At 41.9% G+C, this 26,109-nt stretch overlaps 1 protein-coding gene across 2 annotated transcripts in view; it reads right to left on the minus strand.

Moving 5' to 3' along the window:
* cadm3 (cell adhesion molecule 3) overlaps positions 1-26,109 on the minus strand; it is a 116,036-nt gene that overhangs the window by 8,281 nt on the left and 81,646 nt on the right. The window contains exons 6-12 of one of the 2 annotated variants that reach the window (XM_086043111.1): positions 24,134-24,286; positions 21,139-21,276; positions 8,986-9,156; positions 7,863-7,953; positions 2,716-2,888; positions 869-1,240; positions 585-605 (exon numbers count right to left, since the gene is read on the minus strand). In XM_086043111.1, the coding sequence (XP_085899237.1) occupies positions 585-605; positions 869-1,240; positions 2,716-2,888; positions 7,863-7,953; positions 8,986-9,156; positions 21,139-21,276; positions 24,134-24,286 (1,119 nt within the window). The remainder of the gene's footprint in view (positions 1-584; positions 606-868; positions 1,241-2,715; positions 2,889-7,862; positions 7,954-8,985; positions 9,157-21,138; positions 21,277-24,133; positions 24,287-26,109) is intronic. The other variant, XM_086043112.1, reaches the window with a different exon arrangement.

A 26,109-nucleotide genomic window follows, 5' to 3' on the forward strand; every position in this document is an offset into this window, starting at 1 on the left:
CTTAACCAATTAACTCCATACTTTGTCACTTTTGTACCAAGCTACCTAGCAACCTGACCTACCTTATTGACTACTGATCTACGACCAACCTAGTGAGCAACCTCCCGACCTAACAACCAACTGAACAACCTTTGTACCGACCTATTGAAATTAACTAGTTACCTTCCTAACAAATCAGATCTATGAATGACTAACCAACCAACCTGCCTACCTAACCAACAACCTCCATGACCTAACTAACCACCAACCCACCTTCCAACTGACCAACCCACGTACCATCTTTCCTACCCAGACATTTACCTCACAACCAAACTACCTATCAACCTAACAAACCAACCAACTAACCTACTACATATCTACCTACCAAAATCGCTACATACCTACCCGGTAGTACCCACCCACTTATAAATCTACGTACCTAACTACGGACTTAACTACCATACTTCCTGGGAACCTACATTTCTGAATATCTAGCTACCTAGAACTAATCTACCTACCGACCCACCCTCCCATCTGCAAGTACTTGTTGCGCCTAATACAAGCACCCAGGTGACAAACAGGTGACAATCAGGTGCGCGTTGTACCTGCGATGTTTTCAGCTGCATCTTGGTGAGTGGACGAGGAAACCATGGGATGATTGTTTGGTGTGTGTGTGTTGTGGTTTTGTGTTCAGGGATTATCACCGGGTGAGTGCGGCGGTAAGGAGGGACAAAGAAAGAAAGAAAGAAAGAAAAAAAAGATGTGAAATCCCGACATGCATACAAAGTCCTTGTCTCCATGGCGACAAGTTGAGCAATTGTGTATTCATTTGCCATGGTGGGCAGGGGCCTCGCACTTGTTGATGTCATTTTTATTATTTAATTTTTACCTGTGGGGGTGTCATGTCCATTCAGCCCGTCGGCAACTGAGGGAGTCAGGGAGGAAGGGGAGGAAGGGGAGGAAGGGGAGGAAGTGGAGGAAGGGGGGGAAGGGGAGGAAGGGGAGGAAGGGGAGGAAGGTGGAGGCGTTGCAGAGGAGTCGGGGTTGATGGTCAAGTCAGGGAAAAGGTCGTTGGAAAGCGCGGTAGAGGCGATGGCGGTCGAAGCGGTGGCGCTAGTGACGGTTGAGGTGGGCGGCGTTTCGGACGGGAACTCGGTGGAGGAAAGCTCGGGAGGGGAGGAAGTGGGATCGGTCACCAGGGAGGAAAATGTGGGCGTAGAAGTAGGGGGAGCGCTGGTGGAGTCCGTGGGGTCGGTGGGATCTTTTGCGGGAAGGAACGGGGGGGGGGGAAATGCGCAATCATAGAAAAGGTGGCGGACCGTACAATACAGCACAGAAAAGGGGAGCGAAGCGCGAGGCAAAAGCGTATGGAAGTAAAGCAAAGGCAACGCGGTTGGATAAGAAGAAACAAATGAAACAAAATTAGAAGAGAAAAAAGATGGAAAAACAGAAAAAAAAATACAGGACTTTTCTTGAAAACATTCCCCAAATGTTCTTTCTGCTCGTTTAAGCTACAGAGCAGGGATGCGGCTATGGAAAACCCAAAACTGTTCGGTAGGCTGTGCACAGGACGACACGCCCGTCCGGACCACAATTTTTCAGTTATTTGCATTGTTCACCCACAGTTGCAACTCGTACACGGCTTCAAATTGCAGCTCATGGATGTGGTGAAATGTCCACTAGCATGAGTGCAAGAGTTGAGAGAGGAAAATCCAAAGAAGCATTGGCTTCATCCAAATCGCCGACGTGGCCATACCAGCAACGTTTGATGACGGCGAGCTCAGACGGCACGATTGTAGCCCGATTAGGACCCGACAGACGCGTCGCATGCAAACGGTAACTGTCGTGCATGGCCGATTATGAGTTTTCTTGAAGCGTCGTTCGTGTATATCACGTAATCAACGCATGCCGATTCGGCGTCTAGGAAGCCTCACAACCATGACACAGAAAGTCTGGCGTGTCAGAATTGTTTTTTTCTCGCATAGTGGCACATGCCCTACGTGGCCCCGCGATTTGTTCCGAGACATTGACCAACATTGTCAGAGAGCGAAACGCCCGTCACTCTCTGGCCAGTGCGCTCCTTCTCTCGTGGCCCACCCACTAACGTACCTTCCCTTCAAAGCATTAAAGATAAGTCAACCCAAATGTATTTTTTCCCAAGAATATTTTCTATCCAGGCCCACTAGTTGAAACTAGGCATTCTGATTAATATTGCGATTGTGATATGTGAGTCAAGCAGCAAAATGCACCTGCTTTTAGCCATCTCAGGGGGCGGCCATTTTGTCCTTTCACAGTTTCTCAGGGCTCAGGTAACGACCAATCACAGCTCACCCGTTTTCTGAAGCTGAGCTACGATTGGTCGTTATCTGAGCCCTGAGCAACTGTGACGTCATTTTCAGTCGACAGAAGTGACAAAATGGACGCCCCGTGAGACACCTAAAAACAGGGGGATTTCTCACGTTACACAAACGCAATATGAATCAGAATGCCTTGTTTCAACTGGTGGGCCTGCGTAGAACATATTCTGGAAAAAAATATGTTTGGGTTGACTTCCTCTTTAAATAGAATCCCCAACCCTACATAAAACATTTATCAAATATTCCTGCTGCTCATTACTTACCTACGTACCTGCATTATCAAAAAACGACCTATATACTTAGTCCCCTACTACCTACATACCTTTAAAAACCTCAACTAGAATCCCCAACTCTCCTTAAAACATTCCCTAAAACTTACCTTGCACTAACAGGGCGTACTCGCCGACGCTGCTTCCAATGCCGTTGTCGGCGAAGCACAGGTACACGCCGTTGTCCGACTTGTTGAGCGCCTCGAAGCGCAGGAAGGTGCCCTCGGCTTTGGCCAGCGGGGGGAGCTCTCCATCCTTCTTCTCCCAAATGTAGGACGACGGCCTAGAAACCACAGAAAGATAGGGGGGGGGAAAAAAGTTCAAAAAGAGAGTAAAACCCAAATCAAAGGCAAGCAGGCGACAAGACGATGAGAAGACAGGACAGCCGTTAAGCGAGAGGATGAAAGGCAGGATGAAGAAGTGATAGGACAAAGGATGGATGAGGGAGAGGAGGGCGGATTAATGGAGGACAAGAGAACAAAGATCGGCGTTTTGGAATGCTAGCGAAAATTCCATTGGGCGATCAGAGCGATAACGGCAGTGTTCCTTGATAAAAGAATCAATTATGCAAATGAGACGCTCCCTAAGGCGCGCTGCGGTAATTACAGTGACGGCCAACTGGGCCGCCAGGCAGAACTAAAGGAGCATACTCCCACTCCCTTTTTTAGACCTGAAGGCTAAAGCTCGAGGAAGAAGAACGCCAACACCCAGGAACAACCTTCAATCATCACCTTCCTTCATCTTCAGAACTACCAAAACAAACTATCCTACATACCTAACCCGCCTGCCTTAATAGGTACCGAAATAACGACCCACCTGACCAAATGACCTTGCGAAATACTGACAATTACACTCACCTGCCTACCTACTGAAATAAATAACCAAACAGCTACCTGAAGGGCCTATCTCAATTGCTCGGAGACTAGTTGGCGACCTGATGACGATTCGGGTCTCAGCGGCATCTCCTGGAGATTGGCTGGGTCGCCAGGAAGCCGCGGTAAATTCAAATGTTTTTGGAGACTTGATGTTTCGAGCTGGTCTAAGGTCTCTGCGACGCCTCGAGACCTGCTGGAAACCAAGGAGATGGGAGGAGACATCGCAGTAACGTCTCTGCTACTTCTTGGCGAATCGACCACGCGATTTCGAGACCACGAGACTGAGCCCAGACTGGCCTTGGATAACAATAATGAAGACACCTTCACTCGGGTACAGGATCTCCGTCGCGGTGACTTCTGGGCAAATTGGTCTCCATGAGACGTTGCCCTGGTGAGAGCGCAAGCAATATTTTGCTCTTCTTAGTTGCCACAACTTATCACTTTTGGCAGTCTTGGCGACATCTGCCAGTGAGATAAACCCTTAAAAAACTACCAACCGACCTACTTTTCTACCTACTCACCTACCTACTTGCCCAAATGCCAACTGTACATACACTACCGACCTACTGATTTCCCTCCCTACCTATCGACCTACCTAATTCTCTTCCTAACCACCCAACCTACCTACGAATCTACATAGCCTACCTACCAACCTACAAAACTACTTTTTCGACTGACCTTTTTCCTCGCCCTAGCTATGTTGGCTAAAGCTTGACACGTCCTTCACCTGTCGCGTGTAGACATTGTACAGCAAAGTAGCAGGATTACTGTAATCTGTAATCTACACATCTGATCTCAATTTGACTTTAGCCAGCCACTTTTGACCGACAAGTTCAAGTGTGACATTGCTGTTTGCTGATTGAATGTGAACAAAAAGTGCACTCAAATGCAAGAGAAAAAAGTGCCGCATTTGCTCTCATTGAAGGATTTTTTCCCATTCCACTTACAGTGCAACTATTACCTTTTCAAAGTGCAACAATAAGCCTTTTAAAGATCTTGACCTGGATTGCTGCTTTTTCTTTGTCTTTTTTTTTTTTCCTGTGGCACCGGCAACATCCGAGCGATTAGCGGGCCGCTCCCGGGACCGTAAAACGCACATTGACTTTTGAGCGTAATGTTTCATAACAGCCTCTTACAGACGCTAAATGCCGACTTAATTGTTTGCTTAATTGCAGACGATCTGTCACTGCGAGGGGGGTGGCAGTGAACGGGGGAAGGTGTGAGAGGGAAGAGAAGGTGGGTGGGGGGGGGATTTGTACAACAACAGCCCATCGCCTTTTTTACGGCCAGCAGGAGACCCTCTTCCTTCTCTGGGATTATTAGCGTTTATGCCACTGTTAATTATTTTTTTTTTATGATGGCTTACGACTTATTGTCAGTTTTGCTTTTACCTCTGCCAAAAATGTTTGCATACAAAACTACAGTACCTGAATAACTAGATATATATAGCTGGGTAGGTTAATAGATAGATCTGATCAACCTAGCTACCTACAGTACGTACCTACCCCTAAACAACTACCTACTGAACAATTGAATTTATTGACCTAACCTACCTATCGCAGTACCAACCAACCAATTTACCTACCTACCTATCTACAGTACATAGCAACCTACTTAAATAAATACCCACCAATCGACTGGTCAACCGACCTTTGTACCTGCAACCGCTGCTACCTACCTACCAAGCGAGTAACTGGCCAATCAACTGTTTTTCCTACCTACATACTGACCTGCCTGCCTACCTACCTACCCACCTACCGACTAACTGACATACTTAGCGACCTAACCTACCTACCTACAGTACCTATTTACAGACCAATTACAGACCTACCTCCCTACTAAAACAACTACCAACTTACAAACCAACCTAAATACCGACCACCTGACTGGTCAACCGAGCTACCTTGATACCAATTGACCAATCAGCCAACCAACCGTTTTCCTACCTTCCAACTCAGACTTCCTAATCTACTAACTAAACGATCTAACAACTTACATACCTACCTACCTAAATAACTATCAACTAACCGACTGATCATCCGACATACAGTAACTACCTACCAACTGGCCAAACAACTGTTTTTCCTGCCTACCTACCAACCGACCACCTGACCTACTTTCCTACTGACAGATTTACCTTCCCACCTACCTACCTACCTACCTAGACAACTATCTACCAACCCACAAAACAACATACCTACCAATGGACTGTCCAACTGTCTTTCCTAACCACCAACTGAACAAATCCTGATTGACTGACCAATCGACCATCATTCCTACCAACCTACATAATACCCTTGCTAAATAACTACCTACCAACCAAGCTAATTTCCTACCGACATAAACTACCTATCTACAGTACCTAGCGACCAATCTACCAACCAATAATACTTGACTTATATAGCAACCTACCAACTGATTATTGTTCCAACCAACCTAGCCTACCGAAACAACCACATCCTTAACTACCTACCTCCCAACCGGCACAACGTGTATACCGACCTGCCATTAATACGTTAGCATAGCTAGCCAAGCCAAGTGAAGAAAACTACCCACCCACCGCCACCCCAACATCCCCTACCACCTTCCCCCTGGTTTCTATCTGATCCATCTGTCAATCAAACTGACAAGCGGGAGTATGTGTGTATGTGCTATGATGGAAAATGTGCGAGTGGAGATCATTATAGAGAAAGGTGTAAGGGGGGGGTTGTAGGGGGGGGTGACAAGATGGAAAGCCGCAAATTGGCGGCAGGTGAAGCAGTAGGGAGGGCAGGGACGGGAAAGAGTGGATCGATGAATGCGGGTGGCGAGAAGCTTCATCTATAATTCAGAAAGGCCACAAGGAAAGAGCGAGTGAATTTGACTCAAGATGTGTGTGTGTGTGTGTGTATGTGTGTGTGTGTATGTGTGTGTTTGTGGGTTTTGCGATACATTGTGTCTTGCATTTATCTGCCCACAGGCGGCCTATTCATATTTTTCTGGACTAATGACATGAGGTAATGCATGTAACAAGTGGATCAATGGTTTAATGTTTAGATGTTTTGATCCCGCTTCTGACTCCAAATACCTAGGGACAGCTCATTGAATTGTGTCATCGTTTACGCGAGTCGAAAATGTCAACACATGGGCTAGTGTTAGCTTGGCATGCCAAACCGATAGCACACCTGACACAGCTAGAAATAATTCATATAAATAGAGGTGCTGGACCCTATACCACATGGCGTAGGATCAAATTCCACTTCTCAGTAGGAGTCAAACCCACTTCTGACACCAAATACTTCTAGGAGGAGGTGACTTCGTATTGATGTATCGTCGTATTGATGTATCATCGTAACATGGCAACGAATGATAAGGAAACACATGTTATTTGGTGTCAGAAGTGGGGATGGAACCCAGGCCTCATGCTTAATGTCATGAGCGGCCCTTGTATGGGCACCTGCAAATGTCCTTCTGTCACTAATTCAAGTTTTCACACATTTGAATGGAATTTCATATACAGTGTTTAGTGTAAGAAGTGGTATTCAAACATTTGATTAACATGGTAGCAACAGTCAAGAGTGATGAAGTTCTGCACACATCTTTTCTCTGTCCGGGTAATTGGTGTCAGAAGTGGGATTTGAATAATAGCCTTCCCTGAAATATCTGTTGTGGGATGTGGGATACAAAATACCGCCACCTAAACGTATTTGGCATCAGAAGTGGGATTGGACCCCTAAGTCTCCAGCTACAAACTTTATTTTGGCGTTTTCTCAAGATCGCGATGAGTGGATTCTTCTGGAGACATGGGAATCAAATCCCACCTTTGACAACAAATAACCTTCGTGCAGCAGTTTTTTTTTTTATATCCCACTTCTGACACCAAATACCTAAGGGCGGCTTATCGTATTAACCATAAATAATTGAGTTGAATTTGACATATTTTAAGGATGAATGAAATCGGGAAGATTCCTCCGGAGGTGTCGGAATAAAATGCCGCTTCTGATACAAACACCCATGATCGGTAATGGTTTGTGTCCCGCTTCTGACAATAACTATCTCAGGGTGGCCTATCGTATTGGTTGCATGTTCTTTTTTTAAGATGAGTGCAATCAAGCTGATTGTGGGGATCAAATACCACTTCTGACACCAAATACCCTAAGGTGGTTGATTGCATTGACTATCGAAATCAATTGACTTTGTTTTTTTGACGTACTGTAAGGGGAGAAAGGGGGTGCAGCATCCTATTTGTTCGACTGATTAGAGCTCTGTTGTTGACGTGAAACAACCTTCAGCCGGTGAGGTGGATGTTGACTAGAAGTGTGTGGTGGACTACATTTTGTGTCTAGACGAGTGTTTTAATCATTTATGACTGGTGTGCGGGGGTGTGTGTGCGTGTGTCTTACTCGGGGTTGCTATTGCCCAAACACTCGAGGTGAAACTTCTCTCCCTCACGAGGCAGATCGCTCTCAGGCACTATCTGAACGTTTGGAGAATCTGTAAATGAAAATACACACACGCACACAGACACACAAGCACACAGACACAGTTACGTAACACCGGACTGAAATCGGTGCAGGCATGCGCACGATCGAGATACTCTCTTTCAACCGTATCGCCATCGACTCGCATCTGCCAGCCGCCTCCCACGATGACATAAGCCCCCTCGCCTTACACACACACTAAAAAAACAGTACCAGGGTGGGCCACATGGTGGCAGCGCCGCCACTTAAATATGGACACGCACGCAGGGCCACAGTCCTACAGTATCTACGTAAATAGTTGTCCCGCTCCTCTTTTCCCCAGCATTCTCAAACACCTTCACCAATCAGCAGTGGTGGGAAGTAGTAAAGTAACAAAGTACAAAATACTTTGTTACTTTTCTTGAGGAGATTTTTCAGGTAGCTGTACTTTACTTGAGGTTCCTGGCTCTTAAAAAAACGTGACGTGATGTGATTGTTTTTCTTCTTCTCAATATGACCATTACATAGACAGACAGACAGTGAGACAGACAGATAGACATAGATAGATAGATAGATAGATAGATAGATAGATAGATAGATAGATAGATAGATAGATAGATAGATGGATAGATTTTAAAAAAGGAGTAGCACATTAATTCATAAATGTGATAAAACAAATGTAAAGGGCAAATACTGTATTAACAATGTTTGCTGTTCATATGACTTGCAATTGTGATGTAGGTCTGTTGACATTCATGCAGATTAGACCACAATGCAGAAGTTGCTCATCAGTTTAGTTTCAAGTTCAAGAGTAGTTTTTTCACCGAGAACTTATTTTGTCTTACTCAAGTAATTATGTGGAGCACAGCTTTTTACTTGAGTCATATTAATCTTACGTAACAGAACTCTGACCTGATACAATTTTTGGCCGCTCTAGCTAATATGCTCTAGTCCAGGAGTTGAAACGGTACTTCTGATTTTACTAGCCATTTTTTCCAAACAAGTATTTGTAACTCTTCTTAAGTACAGAGGAAGTTTGGCCACTTCTGCCCATCAGGTGACTTACACAAGACTTGGAGTGCCTGCTCGCTCCTCTTGTCTCCCGGGGCAAGCGACGGGTGGTCCACGGCACAGGTGACCACCTGGTTGTCATCGGCGCGGCTCACCTCCAGCGTCAGCTCGCTGCTCACGTTGTACGTGGGCTCGTCCGGGACCGACTCCACGACGTCCGGCCGGCCTACGGTGGGAAAAAGGGGCGACCAATTAACAACAAAAACAGTTCCAAGTACGTATGGCGCAGCATGGCTGGAAATGTGATGGCTTGCCATTCAACACAAAACCATAGCAAGGGGAGAAGGGTGCACTATTAACGCATTTGTTATGACTCTCAAATGCTATTGACACTAGGACCACTACAACCTATCGTAATGCCAGATTTTTTTTTTTTTTAATCTCAGGAAATTTACACCCCCCCCCAAAAAAAAAGCCTCACTTTGTTTCACTTTGTTCACCTCCCTTGTACCACCAGTGCCATACACCACTGTCAACTAATTAGAATGTTCTACTTTTTGTGCCGCTACGGCACAACGGCGACGCCCATTTGTTCGCATCAAATGAAAAATGTGTTTGGTGCGCAGCAATGGCGCGTGCCCCCGGGTGTTTTGTTCCCCAATCCATCACGACACGCCACATATACCGCTCACCTAACAATGCCTTTACGCACAGGCCATATTCCCCGCCTGCCTTCTTTTGTGCTGCCTAATGCGGCAAACAAATAAGAGAGTAAAAGGTACAAAAAAAAAAATGCATATTTTAGGAAGGTGGGCTTGTAAAAACCGCAGGTGTGCGCTGTTCTGACAAACAATTAACGTTGTGACTAAATGTCATCGGCCGGGATGAAGGGGACTTCGCTTTCAATTAAACTCCCGGTGTAGCCGCTTGCCACATCCCATCGATTGGAAATGTTTTGTTCATTAGCGAAGACTTTATTGATCGTAGGGATACGGCCAACAAGTCCTCGCAAAATAATTGGCAAGGACAGCAAGGGGTGTTTTGTCCAGGGGTAAAGTAGGTTCAAAATGGCAAACAAGTAGCTTGGATGGAGTATTATTGCGAATCAATTGGGTTCTCGATGTGGACAGTAAGAGATCAGTGGAAAATTGTTGACAATAATGCACGTGAAATATAGAGTGAACCTGAGTGAAATGTGAATCCCTTCGCAGGGGTTAGGGGCCAAGTGTTGTACGAATAGCAATAAAATATTTTCATAATATCATTCTATAATGATCTATTTGAACGCATTCACTGGCAGCCGTTTTCAAAGCAGAGTTCTCATTCTTTAGTAATCAGCAATAGCTTTGACACAAGCTTTGATGCTAATATATTTAGCTTTTGTGACACCTCTTGAGCTCACTACCTTAGCCATCTTGATGTAGGTATCATTTCAATGCAGTATCTACTAGGCCTGCTCGATTAAGCGATTTTGAACCGTAACCGAATTTTCGGGATTAAACGATGTTAAAAAACGTTCAAATCGGCACGTTCGATTTTGTTATTTTTGGTGTATCTAAGCCACCGTAGTTTCCTCTGCATTTCCGCTTCCTCCCACGAGCGCGTAGTCCGAAACAACAACAGCATCCATGGCTATACCTGCGATTCTGCTATTGTCTCAGGCAAGTGAGCGTTTTGTTAATAAATCGGGAAAATATAGGTCTGTAGTGTAGTGTGTGACCCGGATGTACAATACAACCCGTGAGCTAGTGACTCAACGTCTGAAAGTCGTCCCTTTTTTTTCTCCTCTACAACGGACCACTGGTCCAGTCCTGACTATGCATCCGCACTTAAGCTTGACAGTGCATTGTATTATTGAGTGACAGTTTTGCACTAATCATTGATTTATGTTTCGGTAAGACCAGGGAGAAAGGTGAAAGGCTAGTCACTAGCTGGTTGGCAAAATGACTTGCTGACAGACTGTTTGGTTTACAGACTTGACTGTTTACCTTCTCTCATGTTGATGATTTCGTTTCAGATGTATGCACTTTCTTCTTTCATTATTGGTTTAATTAAGAGCAGATCTGAAATCTATTGTGTAAGTAAAATGCAGTTAATCCCAATGGATTGTTCTGTGTGTATTAAATTAAATTGACTGGCATTTTCAAAGTTCAAAGAAAGAAAAATTAAGTTTAAAAAAAAGACATTATTTTTTATTTTACAAATAAATCGTAATCGTAAAATCGGGTTTGAGAGAAAATAATCGGGATTTTCTTATTAGGCAAAATCGAACAGCCCTAGTATCTACGGTCATGCTCGTAAGTTTACCTTTCTTGGCAGGATTTGTGAAATACTTGGGAAAAATATGACTGAAGACTGAACGGGAACAATCTCATTATTTTCACTCTTGCTTGTGTTTAATTGTGCTAATCCAAATTGTCTTATCTTATTATATTTTCAGTTTTTTCCTGATCATGGCACATTTTACACGATCTGCCTGGGTAGGTAAACTTATGAGAGCAAGAGAAATTACTGTTCAGCGGTAAAGTGATATAAATACTTGTGTCTTTTTCTTGCCTAGCAAACATCAATAATGCAACTGTAATTGCTTACCTAAGTCCTCTAAATCGCTACCGCATTAAAGCCCGAGGCAGCTGGGCGCATTGCTATTTTTTGAGAGAACACATTTTTCCCACCCTGGCTTGGAAAAAAATGTACTTTCAAAATGTCCAAGAAGAGTTTGTCTTTGAGGGACTTTTGCAAATGGACAAAATGAGATTAGAATAGCCTCTTCAAACCTTCAAATGTCTTTTTGGGCATGGATTCTTGAGACTTTTCTAAGTCTATCCAGGATTGCTATTAAATTTCCATGTTGCCAAGTGAACGAAGGTCCTGGGGGTATTTGTAGAGTGTTTTTTTAAAGAGTTTCTTTACATTTTTTTTTGTTAGCGTACCTACGGGTATGCTAAGTTGGTAGGGCAAACGTGTCAGCACATTCTATATATGTGGACGGCAAGAAAACTGAAAGAACAAGGATGCTGTCAAATTGTGCTGCTATGTCATACAATTTCAACCAGGAAACTAGGAATAGCTTTGCATCTGTAAAATTATTTTTAGGGGCTTTTTACTAATGTTCTGTGTCATTAGCACACAACTTGGCATTGACAAAAAAGTAAACCTCATGAAAATTGGTTGCCAAATAAACACGTTACAACTTAATTTCAATGTCCATGCATTGCCCTTGAAGGTAACATCACCTCTGCCAACATGGCCACCACGAAGGCATGGTTGGTTGTCAGCAAATGGAGAACATTTCTACAATTTGTTTGAAGGGCCTGTGGAAACGGCCAAAATTATTACTATTATTTAATCGAGCCTATTTAATGACGATTTGCTGTTGTGTCTTTTGAGTGTGATTTCCTGAGACTGTTTTAGTAGGTCTCATCATCATAGACACATCTACCAAATTCCATGCTGTTAATTAAAACCAGCTTTGGGGGCTGAAATTTCCAAACATTCATAAAGAGCTTTATGGAGAGTCATTAGGGTGCTTTCACTGCTGAAAATTTGAAGGTATTATATTTTTTGGAGTACAACTGTAAAATAGCAAAATGTGTCAACACTTAATGCTGGTCTGAAATAATAATTGCAAATATACGCTGTTTTTTTTTTCTTTAGCCAAAGTGTGCTTTTCACAAATGGAAAAAAAAATACTTTATAATATCCAGATTCTAGCATTATTGTGCATTTAATGTAGGATATTTTATTTATTTATGTATTTGAAATTTTTATTATTTATTTGTATTTCACAATTCATTTATCTTTCAATTTGATTTATTTTGTTTTTATTTTATTATTCTATTTGCAAAAGTTCCTATATAAATTATATTAAATAAACCCATAAATATATGCATAAATACATATTTTGAAATAAAGACTTAATACACAATGCAAAGGTGCACGAACACCCTCCAGGGGGTACACACACTAGTAAAAGTGTAACAGTGGTCTCGTCCATTTGCACATTTTGTTTGTTTTAAAAAATAAGAGGTTATTAATGCAGATTTTCTCTGTCAAATCCCAATTTGACCCTCTTGTGCGGGGTGATGGTGAATTTGCGGGCTGCCGTGGCCACTTTTCGACCTTCTTTCATGTTCAAATAGTAGTAGGCGGGTGCTTCTACTTGGCTGCGGGACAGCAAAGTGTGCTAAAACATGCTGTTATGTTGCGCTCAAATAATAATCCAAACAGTCATCACCATTAAGCAGGATTACGTCTGATTTGTGAGGTCATCTTTTTGCTTAATTAGTCACGTTAGCAGGAAGGATTAGCAGGGAGGAAAAACAGAGCTGCTATCATGTGTTTGGAGCCCATCACACTTATTTTTACTCTCACTCTCTATAATTACAAGCCTGCCACCATAAAAAGAAAGATAAACAACCTCCCCACAGTGGGTGAAAGCGGCATCTCTGTTTGTCTTTGAAAGTTTGAAAACATTTTTTTTTTTTTTTTTTTATTCCAGAGGAAATAGCAGGCGGCGATGATCCGGAACACGAGGTCAACCGATGTTGTTGGGGGCAGACGCAAAACATTTGACCGCTGAGAGTTGAGATGTTCTTTTTTTTTGTGGTTTGCATCACGGAAAAGAAGAACATCTTTTTTTTTTTTTTTCAACCCAAGCATAGCGCAGACAAGTATTTTTAAGCCTTTCTCTTTTTTTTTTTTTTTTTTCCTGTTGTGCAAACTGCAGTCCTTCCGAAACCAAATCAAATTTATTTTTTTTAAACTACACAGCTGAGAGGAGAATACTTTGATCCGCCAAAGCGTAGCAGGATGTGAAGAGTGAAAAAACTAAGTCAATAATATATATTGATGGCAAAACGCCTGTAGCATTACATTTTTAAAGGGAATTACTTCATCTTGTTATTTTTTTGCACTTTAATGTTTTCATTTTGACGTGTCATTTTGAAAAGCTCCCTAAGTATGAGATATAAGGGGTGGCTTTTATTTTTAACAGATAAATTAAAAAAAAAATCAAAAAAAGGGGAATTTGTGCAGAATTTCTATGCAAAGCATTTTGGGATATGGCGATGTGTGACATTTTTGTTTTGTCCAAGTACAATCAGAATCAGTGCTAATGTGCCTTCAAATATGTCATATTAGGAGTGTTTTTATTTCATGGATTTGAAAAAATTCTAAAATATTTCTTCCAATTTGTCAATTTGAGGGATTTTGTGTATAATTTTAAGGGATTTTTTTTTTAGGTTTATTCCATTTTGTAATGTGGATGTAACGTAACAAACTCCGATGAACATGCCTACCTACTTTTGCTCCATCGCTCATGACTATGCCAGCTACATAGCCTTCTAAAAAAAAAAAAGTTACCTATTTGTTGGTTCATCGTTATCATGACTGTACCAACTACATACCGTTTTTAAACAGGATGTTATGTATTTTTGCCCCATCATACTCATGACTATGCCAGTCACATACCCTTTTAAACAAGACGTTACAGATTTCATGACTATGCCAGCTACAAACAGTAGCCCTTTTGAAAAAATATGTTAACAATCATTTACCTCACTGTTATCATGACTATGCCATATATGCCTTTTGTACAGATGTTATGTATTTTTGATGCATCATGCTCATGACTATACCAGCCACATACCCTTTTAATCAAGATGTACCTATTTTGGCTTCATTGTGCCTTTTAGACAAAATGTTATTATTATATATATAATATATATAATTATTATTCCTTGGTACTCATGATTAATCCTGCCAGCTACATTTTTTAATGTTACCTATTTTTGCTCCAGGGTGCTCATAACTATGCCATCCCCATAGGCTTTGAAATGAGATGTTCTCTATTTCTTCACTATAGCTCACGACTACTCCTGTCAGCTAATTGTTTTGAACAAGACATGACCAATCTTTGCTCCAATTTTTGAACGTGCCACGTTAGCCCTCGTTCAAGACTTCCACATGTGGCACTTGGCGTTGTCCACATTATGAAAACCCGAGGCCGATAATTCTGCCATTTGGGCCCCAAGTGTGGCCATTAATCCCCATTTTGCTGCATTCGGCACATGGAAGGATGTCACTAAATGATCCATGGCGCTCTCACGCTGTACAACTAATACACTCCTCACAGCTCTTAGCCTTTCCTTCTTCTCAATTACCACTCCCCACTTCTTCTTTTTCACGAACGAACGCGCGCGCACACACACACGCACACGCACACTCCCATCTCGCTATCTAAATCCGCTTTCCCGATTTCTGTCTCCATTTCATCAGCCTTTGCAGCTTCTCGCTAACTCTTCTCCTGTTGCGCTCTCCGGTCGCCTCCGAAGCCCTCCACCCCCCCCATTGATTCATCTGACACCGTCCCCATTCACCCGCCGTACGCCCCGCCCCCGCCTCCCATCTAGTCAGCTGCAAAGCCACCTTGCCTCTGCTTCTTCTGTGGTGGCTTTAATTCCTCAGCCCTCGAGCAGCCTTTGCTCACACCCAAACACGCGTGGCATTTATTCGCACACGCACATTTCATCTTGTCACACACTGTCACTTGCTACTCTACACTTTCTCACACACACACACTTCGCTACTTTTCAAACACACACACAAACACACCCAATTCATTTGCAAATACACATTTCATTGCCGCTATTTTCCCTCTTACTCACAAGAAAACACTCACACAGCGTCATGGACGCGAACACACACGCAAAAATACACGCAGATACGCACAGACACACAAGCTGTCATTTTCTCTTCAATAAGCTGCACATGCACTCTGTCTTTGCTAAGACACACGCACACAGTCACACTTTGCCTTCACACATGCACACACACGCTGTCATTCTGTCTTCAAGCAGACACACACACACACTGTCACATGCCATCTTCACACATGCACACAAAAGCACACACGTTGTCACTGAACCTTCCTGTAGACAGCAGAATGCACACGCGCACACACACGCACTCTTACGTTACACACTTTATCTCGTTACAAGTGTGCCGTACACACACACACACCCCACACATCCCGTCTTACTTCCCGCCCACACACACACACGCACCCCCACACACACATTACTTTACCCCACACATATGCACACACTAGACACACAATCTTCGCATGTATGCATATACACATATATATATATATATATATATATATATATATATATATATATATATATATGCACACTACCTCTTGACAAATACACAGACACCACACTAACAGTCTTACTGGCACACCCCCACTCACGTCATTCTGTTACTTCACCGTTCACACACATTGTCTTAGTCACAAAAAAACACAAACACCCACGTCTCTCTCACACGCACGCAGACACGCAAACACAATTTAACTTCACAAACACACACAGGAACACACATTATCTTACTTAACACATGAATGCACACACACCTGCTGTCTTTCTCATCACAACCTCCATCCAAACGTACGCACGCATGCACACGCACATGCGCGCTCACGGCGTCAATCTCAGACAGGACCATTTGACTGTTTGTGTGTGTGTGTGTGTGTGTGTGTGTGTGTGTCTGTGTGGCAATGAGTGATTGGTGTGTCTGCTATCGGGACAGCTGGATCACTCGCATTCACTTGAAAGCTCTCTCTCACTCTTTCACTTTAATTTCTAAAGGGCAAGTGCGTCCAAAACAGACAAGGCCGACACCTTTTGAGAGCACCAACCATCCGACCAGATAACCAAACAAATGCCTAATTGGCCAACCGACCAACTAACCGCAGAATAAATGTGCAGTTTACAGTACCAACTAACTGAGGCGCTAACTAACTAATTAGCTAGCCTCGCTAACGAATCAACTAAGTATCCAACCAAACAGTTGACTAATAAATTGATCAACTAAGTAACCGACCAACAACTAAGCTAAGTACCCATAGAATTGACCAACCAACCAAATGAATGACTGGCTATCTTACCAAGTAACTACATAACTCCCATTCTAACTGACCTAACTAAACTAAATAATCTATCACTAACTGATCAACGACTAACAGACCAGAAACCCAAGTAAGTAAGCAAGTACGTAAGTAAGCAAGTAAGTAGGTAAGTTAGTAAGTAAGTACTTTGTGAGTAAGTAACCAAGTAAGTACATAAGTACGTTGTAAGTAAGTAAATAAAGTAAGCAGAGCTGGGCATTCATCTGTGCTTATTGCGGTGCAGCTGTGGACAGGAATATCAATCAAGGAAGTGGAGTCTTGTGTTGCCTTCAGGTGCGGTCGGATATCTCAGCTTTTCGACAAACAACGACGCAGCATTAATACCAGATCTGGGCATTCGTCTATGCCTTAGTCCGTCTATGAGTTCCCATCTATATTTCAGACCCGCCCGGTCGTTCCGAGTCAGCCAAACGCCGTCGAGAACGGACTTTACCGGTACCACGTCACATGCAGGTGTCCCACTTCTGACACGCAGCCAAACAAAGAAAAAAACAACAAATAAAACAGTGTAGTATACCTTTCGGTCCCACAGGTGCAATAACATGTGCCCCACTTTTTTATTTCACAGATCACCACTCTGTGTGTGTCTGTGTGATATTTTTTTCTTTTTTTTGGCGGCGTGTCTGCTTGTGCGGCACCTGACATGTGATGTGAAAATTATGGTCTCGATGCCGATTGGCTGTCGCATATGAGGGACGGATTGGGACCACCTGGGTCCGCCGGAAATACCTCCCAGAAGTTATAGAAGGATAGACGATGTCCATCTCTGTAAGTAAGTAAGTAAGTAAGTAAGTAACTAACAACTAAACAGAGTACCTAATGAACTAACTAGCTATCTAACTAACTGACAAATTAAATAGCCAACTCAACACCCAGTTAGATAGCTAGATAGCTAGTGCGCAACTAACTCGCTCTCTCTCTCTCTCTCATTCTGAAATTGCTTGTAAAAGGGCCAGTTTGTCCAGATGTACCGTATAATCGGTCCTCCTCTTCCCGATCCAGCAATAAGTCAAACAGACGACTCCGACACCTTTGAGTTTGGAAAACTTTTACTAATTTTGGGGAGAAAAAAAATCCCCCAAATCCAATTTGTCGTAGATGCGTTAGCGAGGGCTCCTCCATCTCTCTTTTGCTTGCTCCTTCGTTCGCCATATTGACTTTGCTTCAGCGCTAAGAGAAAGAATAGATAATCTGTCCTCAGGCAAGCCGCTCCTCCTCCTCCTCATCCTCCTCCGCTTTGTGTCCTCACTCCGTTCTTTTTCGATTCATTGTGATCCATAATTACGGCAAACATTGCCAAAGCATGAGGACGCAGCGCATACCTGCCATTGCTTCACACATGCAAATGCTATCATGAAACCACTTTGATTGTGTGTGACAGCAAAGGATGCATAAATAGTCATCTAATACCCTACACCGGATGTGTCCAAACTCGGTCCTCGAGGGCCGGTGTCCTGCCTGTTTCCCAGCTGTCCCTGCTGCAACGCACCTAATTCAAGTGATCAGCTCATCAGCAAGCTCTGAAGGAGCTTGATAACCATCATGATCTTTTGAATCAGGTGTGCTACACAGCAGGGACAGATGGAAAACAGGCAGGAAAGCGGAAATTGAGGACCGGAGCTGGACATGTCTGCAGTGTGCGTCAATCAATACAGAGGGACATGTCACAGCAACAGGTGGCGCTATAACCCTAAAAACAGTAAACACCCAAAACATAATGTCAATTTCTTTTGTGATTGGTTTTGCACTGACCAGTCAACTGACAACTAACCAATTGACTCACTATCCAACTGACCAACTAAACCAGGAGTGGCCAATTCCAGGTGCCCTGCCTGTTTTCCATCTCTCCCTGCTGCAACACACCTGACACTAAACCTTAGTACTAAACCGACAGATTAGAACTAACTGACCTATTGACCAACCAACCAACCAACTAACCAACTAATTACATATGTGTTTTTTTGTTTGCCAAAATATTATACTCATTTTCTAAAAAAGAAAAAAAAAACAGCAACTCAAAACAATTATCTAAAAAAAAAAGGATTTACACTTAGAATAAATGCATATATATATATATATATATATATATATATATATATATATATTCTGAAGAACACTACATTTTCTCTCCAAGACTAAATAATCTAAAAAAAATTTAATAAAATGAAGCTTTTCTCATAAAATGAAAAATAAAAAAATAATAACAAAAGTGAGGGGACAGATGATAATAAGTGTGAGGGACTGTAGCAGATTGTCCCGTGTGGACATTCTCGAGAGCCCTCGCACTGACAGGAAGCGAGTCGGGTCAAAAGCCACGCGACTGCAATTTGTCAGAATATAAGACGGCTGAGTAAAAAAGTCAGTTCATTTGTCTTCTCGTGACGCCTCCACGCCACCTATTTCCCGCCGTTTATCAGTCACGAACCCCGTGGGTTGTCAGGCCTCATCCCTTTTTCCCGACATCCGCACGGACTTTTATTGCCGGATCGGGATGCTTATCCCTGTCTAGATCCTGGCTTTCGCAATCGCCGCTGCTACATGCTTCTCAAAGCAATAATACAACACACGGGCTGGGCACACACTGTGTCAACGATACACAGGCTTGGACAACTGCTAATGGCTAATTATAAACGTCAGCAACTAACTAACTAACTAACTAACTAACTAATTAACTAACTAACATCAAGTGAGTGCTGTACAAATAAAATGTATTATTAAATAAGGACACTAAAAAAAAGTAGTTGTTGAATTCACTCATTTACCGGTATATTTGATGAAGTGGTTGCATTGAAATAAAATCATATGGATCTTGATACATTTTTTTAGAATAGTTGCACAGTCTTCTTAAAAAAACCTAACTGCGCTGAAAAAAATGCTGTGCAACATTTACTCAATTGTATTTCGTCAAGTGGTTGCACAAAATAAAATATCTGATATTTATGATAAAATATTAGATATTTTATATAATATAATCTGAAGCCAGATAAGATTTTTTAACCAACATCTACTAAAAATTATCTGGATACAGATGATTTTATTTTGTGCCACCACTTGACAAAATGAAATTCAACCACCAATTTTTTCAGTGTAACTAACTAACTAACTAACTAACTAACGAAATAAATAAATAACTGATATCAAGTGTCTGAAAGGTGTACAAATAAAATGTATTAACCCATTAAGCCCAGGAGCGCATAACCGCGTTTCTACCACTAGAGCCGGGAGCGCTGTTGCATCTTTCTACCTTTCAAACTGGGAGAGCGGATACATCTTTTTTTAATCCAATATACACGTGACGGTGTAGCGAGACCACGGAGGTTGTCGCAGATTTTTTTCAAGCCGTAGGCTAATGGCGAACGCCGTGGATCGCCGGGAGCTCTGAAATAAGTAACGGCAGTGATATATAGACGACGCGCTTGTGGACTTTGAACCAGTGGAACCAGTCGAACGTGATATGATATGGTTTGTCGACAATGACGATATTGACATATTTGTAACAGAATACAGAATGGTAATTACCGCTCGATTTTGTTTTATTAAAATAGTGTTTCTCTTCTACTGATACATTATTTTTACATCTTCGATTGAAACATAATAATATATTATTATTTACTAGTAAATAATGATCAACTCTGCCTGTGTGAAAGCCACATGTCCAAGCTCTCTAATTCTTTTGGAATTATGTTTCCGTCTGGTACAGGGGCTGAGATATTAATTATTTTGAGTGTTGAAATATTAATTATTTTGAGTGGGAAAAACGTTTTTATTTTCCAAAGGCGGCCTTAGGTTTTGGGGAGCTGTTGAGCCAGGTGGATGCCAATGGTTTTATTTTGTGCATTTACTGTAATTGACAAAATAAAATTGAGTAAATTCAACACATTATTTTTTCAGTCTAATTAATAGTTACTATTTCCAATGGTGTTTAGCAGACCTGGGCAAAGTACGTCCCGGGGGCCACATCCAGCCCACCCACTGTCTCTGACCAAAATACGTACAACGTAAAATAGGCGGAGCTTTTATTTTGAAAGCTGTGCTTTAACTTTATGTGTACACGTGTGGATGTTGGTACAAGTGATGCAGTAAGCTGAGCAAGAGCCACAACTTGTTTGCGGTTTTGCAAACTTTCACGGTCTCACTGTCAATAATATTATACTTGTGCACTCCTCCTCACTCGCAGACACACACACACACACACACACACACACACACACACACCCACACACAGTTCACTACCTTGGAGTTCCAGGTCCCCGCGGAACCATCGCAGTCTGGCGGGGGGCTTGCTGCCCGTGCTGGTGCAGATCAGGGTGAGCGTGCCACCCTCCTGCACAGGATTCTCCAAGCCGGAGATTTGCGGCTTACCCGGGACGCCTGACGACAACAACAAAAAAAGTCACGCGAGTCATGGACTAACATTGCTACATAAAACACAAAAACACTGGGTTGTATTCTAGAAAACAACCCCCGAAAAATGGGGTCGTTTTGTATAAAACAACCACAAACATTCAGTCGTTTTTGTATACAACAACTCAACTTATTTATTTTTTTGCACAAAACGACCCAAAACATTGAGTCATTTTCTATAAAACAAAGCCCCCCAAAATGGGATCGTTTTGTATAAAACAAACCAAACCATTGGGTCATTTTGTATAAATTGTATTGACTGTTTCTAGAGTGCAAAATTGCAAAACAGTCAGTACAGTGGAAACCCATTTTAAAAAAAAAAAAAGGTATATTCTAATGTAATATTTTATCCAATATGCATGACTCTTAATGTCAGACTTTTGCATGAGCCATGACAACGGAGGAGAGTTATTAAAAATATAATTTTCTTCGCATTAGTCACTGCAGTGAACTTATTCAAAAAAACGATTTTCTTCTAAATCTAAATTCTAAATTTTGCACAACACAAGCACACAGAACAAAACTGTACCACTGTCGTGACTGATGCACATCTTTGTCATAATACTTACAGAAGAAAAACATCTTTAAAAAGACATAGCCATAGTGGCTGATGTGCAACTTTGGAACGGAGACTTACTGTATGCGTCAAGAAGAACACATCATATTTTTTTCCCAATTGCTGTGCACTGTAGTGACTGATGCGCCACTGTGTAAACGCGGTGTTGTTCCCAAAGCAACGGTAAGTAAAGGTTAGCTTTTGTGTATGTGACGCTTCTTCGTCACGAGTAATAAAGTACGCTGACACTTTATTGATTGGATTGTGGGCTAATCATCTTTGTGGCGCCACACGCGCACACACACGCACCGGCACACGTCTTTTCAAGTATGGATTTGTCTGGTGCTCTTTTTGGCTGTCAGCTGATTGTGGCCATATTTCCTGGGTTTTTTTTGTGGTTTTTTTTTCACTTTTGAAGGTGTGTGTGCGTGCGTGCATGCGTGTGTCTTTAAAGGAACGCTGTGCCCTAATTCTCCAGGAAATAAATACAATAGTAATTAAAACAAAACAGCAAATTTAACGCTCACACTGTGGCAAAATGTTTTTTTGGGTGGTGTCGGTGATGGGGGGTTGTCGGTCAAGCGAGACAGGCCCGCCCCTCCCTGGTGTAAATGCTTATTTTTGTCAGTTGGTGCACCAAACTTAATTAAAAGCGGCTGCTCGCGGGATCGGCTGAAATGTCAGCGGAGGTGGGAGTCGGTTGTGGAACGCGGTCCAAAAAAGGACAAATATTCCATCTCATTGCCTTTTTTATGGTAATGTTGTCAAATGTAAAAGTATTTCATTTAAAAAATAGGATTGTAATATAGTCAAAAAGAAAAAAAACTTTGAAGGTCAGATTTTTTTTTAAAGGGGGAAAAAAAAGCAGTATATTTTGTGCTTGTTTAAATGATTAAATAATAGTTTTTGTCAGTACTGGATCGAAGACAAAAAAAGCGGCTTGGGACCCCCTATTGTCAGCCAAGGTGTGTTTGTGCAGCAAAAAAAATAAAAAATAAATAAAAAATGAGAGTGCCCAGCCACTTTTTGCGCTAATTGTGCATTTTTGGGCTTGTGTGTAATTGACAGCAGTGGCACTGTGTGGATTTTGCCTTGCATACATTTTTCATCACCCTGGAGAGTCATCAAAATTTTATAAAACGTCAAAAATTTTGTGGGAGAAATGGAGTGTGACAAGACAACACACATGTGCACGAGTGTGGGTCATTTTTAAACGGGCACTGGCTGGTTAGCTGATCAAGCGCTTCCTCGTTAGCCTGTCGTGGAATAATTCATAAATCTTTTATTGTGCTTGTCTGGACAGCCGCATCCGTATGTGGATTATTACTATTCCCTCATTCATATTCAATGCTGTTTCATAGCACACGCACATGCATTCATACACACGCAGCATCAAACACTACGACATGAAATATTGAGCATGCTGTTTTTTTGGTCTGATCAATACCACGGTGTGGTTGATAGCCACGTTTGGCAGGCAGGCCTTGTAACTTTCACAAGGTTGCCAAATAATCATTTCATTGACTCTGATGAACCAGCAAGGATTCGCATTATAGACATTTGGAAAAAAATATGACAATTAAGAAATCATCGCTATGTCAGACTTTTGGAGGGGGGGGAAAAAGTTTTTATTTTGGAGATCTAAAAAAAAAAAAAAAATGTATTTTTAATGATGACTATTTTTGAAAATGTATGACTTTTCGTTCTCAAAAATATTTACTCTTCCCCCCCAAAAAAGTGTTTTTTTTAATTATCCAAACATTAAAAATGTATTCCAGAAATGTATTTATCTTCTACTAAATATTTGCTTTGTTTTAAATTTTTCTTTAAAACATGATTATTTTATGAAAACCAATACAATTTCGACAAATTCCCTAACACTCCTCAAATTGACAATACAAAATGATTCTAAAATAATTTCTGAACCATAAAAAAATTAATGTTTGTCCCCAAAGTTTTAATTATTTTCTAAAAAAAATACCTTTTTTCTCTGAAAGAAATTAAATAAAATTAAATTATTATTATTATTATTATTACATATTTTCTCAAACAACTGATTTTTAAAATGTTTTTTTTAAAAATAAAAAATACATTTTCCCCAGAATTTAAAATGATTTTCTACAGGAAAAATAACCTATTTTCTAAAAAACATAGTTTATTATATTCCTCATTACAAAAAAATAAATTTAATAAAACTAATTTTCTATAGCTAAAATAACAAACAACAAACCATAAAATCCCACCACGGCTGTGTAAAGCAGACCTTACCCAGCACGGTGACGGTGGCGCGCGCGGTGCGCACGGGCATGGTGAAGATGGAGCAGGTGTACTCGCCCTCGTCGGACAGCTGCACCTCGGAAATGATGATGGACAGCTCGGTGGGCGTGGAGAGGTGCAGCTGGATGCGGTTGTCTCGCAGCGCTGCAGCGGCAACGACGGCAACAACAAGGAAAATTAAATTTCATTCAAGTAACCTCATCAATATTTCACGCCGAACCCACTCCCACTCCCACTGGCCGACCGACTACATTTTTCCTCCTTCTAATTGCTGGATACCTCCTTTTCTCCCGCTTTGCACATGTGAGTGTTTATGCACAGTAATCAGAGTTTTACACCACATCCTGTACATCAGCCAGCTCTGGCGCACCCCCGAGGGTGCGTTAGCGGCATCCCATCTAATGAGCGTTTTTAATATTTACGCTGAGTCAGGATGTTTTCACACTCTAGCCTGTATATCAGGGATTCCCAAAATGTGGAGTGCGCAGCACCCGGGTTCGTGAATAGAATCATATATTACAGCAGTTGCCATTTGATTGTTTCTAAAAAATGTATGCCGAGTTGTTTTGTTTTTAATCAAGGGTTCCCAACATTACATGCGCACTGCCGGGGTGCGTAATTACTATCCAATCTAATGGTAGTGTGCACTTATGACTGTCCCAGCAGTTATGCTGAGTCATGATATTTTCACAATGTATTTTGTACATCAGGAATTCGCAAAATGGGCAACACGCACCTCCAGGGGTACGTGAATTATGTTTAATGTAAGGGCTGTTTGAGCATGAGTGTTTTTAAAATCCTGTATGTTGTGTGTGATTCCCAAACCGTGGTGTGCGCACCCCAGTGTGATGAGTTTTTTTTACATTTATGTCGAGTCATGATATTTTTACATTGTATCCTGTATATCTGGGAATCGCAAGCTGTCATGTGCGCACCCCCAGGAGTGCATGAGTGCCATCCAATCTAAAGGTAGTTTGTATTTATGACTCTTCTACCATTTCTGCCAGGTCGTGATGTTTTCTACGCTCTGCCCAGTATATCTCATCAAACTGTGGTGCGCACAACCCGAGGGTGCGTGCGCGCCATCAATTGTAATGACTGGTTGCATATTAGTGAGTGTGACATCTCTAGCGAGTCATGATGTTTTTACATATACTGAATACTTTATATCAGGGGTGTCAAAGTCAAATGGACGGAGGGCCAAATAAAAAAATTTGCGACAAGCCGAGGGCCGGACTGATAGAATGTTCATTGAAATTTTTTAGAATGTCCAGATTGGATCGGGTCCTTCGCGCCTGCTGATGATGTCACGCTTTATATTTCTGTAATATATTTCTTTGCCTCTATGTTTGTCACTCTTGGCTGTTGTGTTTTTACATACAGAGTTACTAAATAAAAAATAAAATAAAGTACATTATTGCTACTTTTGCGAGGCAGCTCGTACGTCACTTCCGCTTATGACCCGAGAAGAAGCCGCTGCCCGTCTTTTGAAACAAGATCAGTGGAACGTTTGCGTTTCTCCCGCCAAACTGGAAACAATTTTCTGGTTGACTCGGGCTGCAAGATTGTATGAACTGTGCATAATGTGAAGTAAAACGGAGAGGATCATATGATTGGTATGATGTCTCCAGCTGACTCTATTTTAGAGTGGCAAGGTATGAATGTGGGTGATCCTGTCAGAAAACACAGGCCCGTATTCCACTTGACACGTCTATTTATTGTGGTCTGCAACAACACAGACAAAGAATAACCTAGCAACATCATCCAGTGGATATCCATTAGTTAACAAAATGCCGAAACATTACAATTCACTGTATTAAGCAATTAAACAGCCAAATAATACAAACAATACACATTGACACGTTTCATCACTAGAATAGTAAGCATACTAGCCAAAATAACTAACTAGTGTTCATCAACGTGACATCACTCACGAGAACATATCTAGGCTATTATGTACAGCAGTT

This window comes from Filicampus tigris, chromosome 10 (genome assembly GCF_054856515.1).
Source record: "Filicampus tigris isolate MCC_2025a chromosome 10, RoL_Ftig_1.0, whole genome shotgun sequence".
NCBI classification, from domain to species: Eukaryota; Metazoa; Chordata; class Actinopteri; order Syngnathiformes; family Syngnathidae; genus Filicampus; species Filicampus tigris.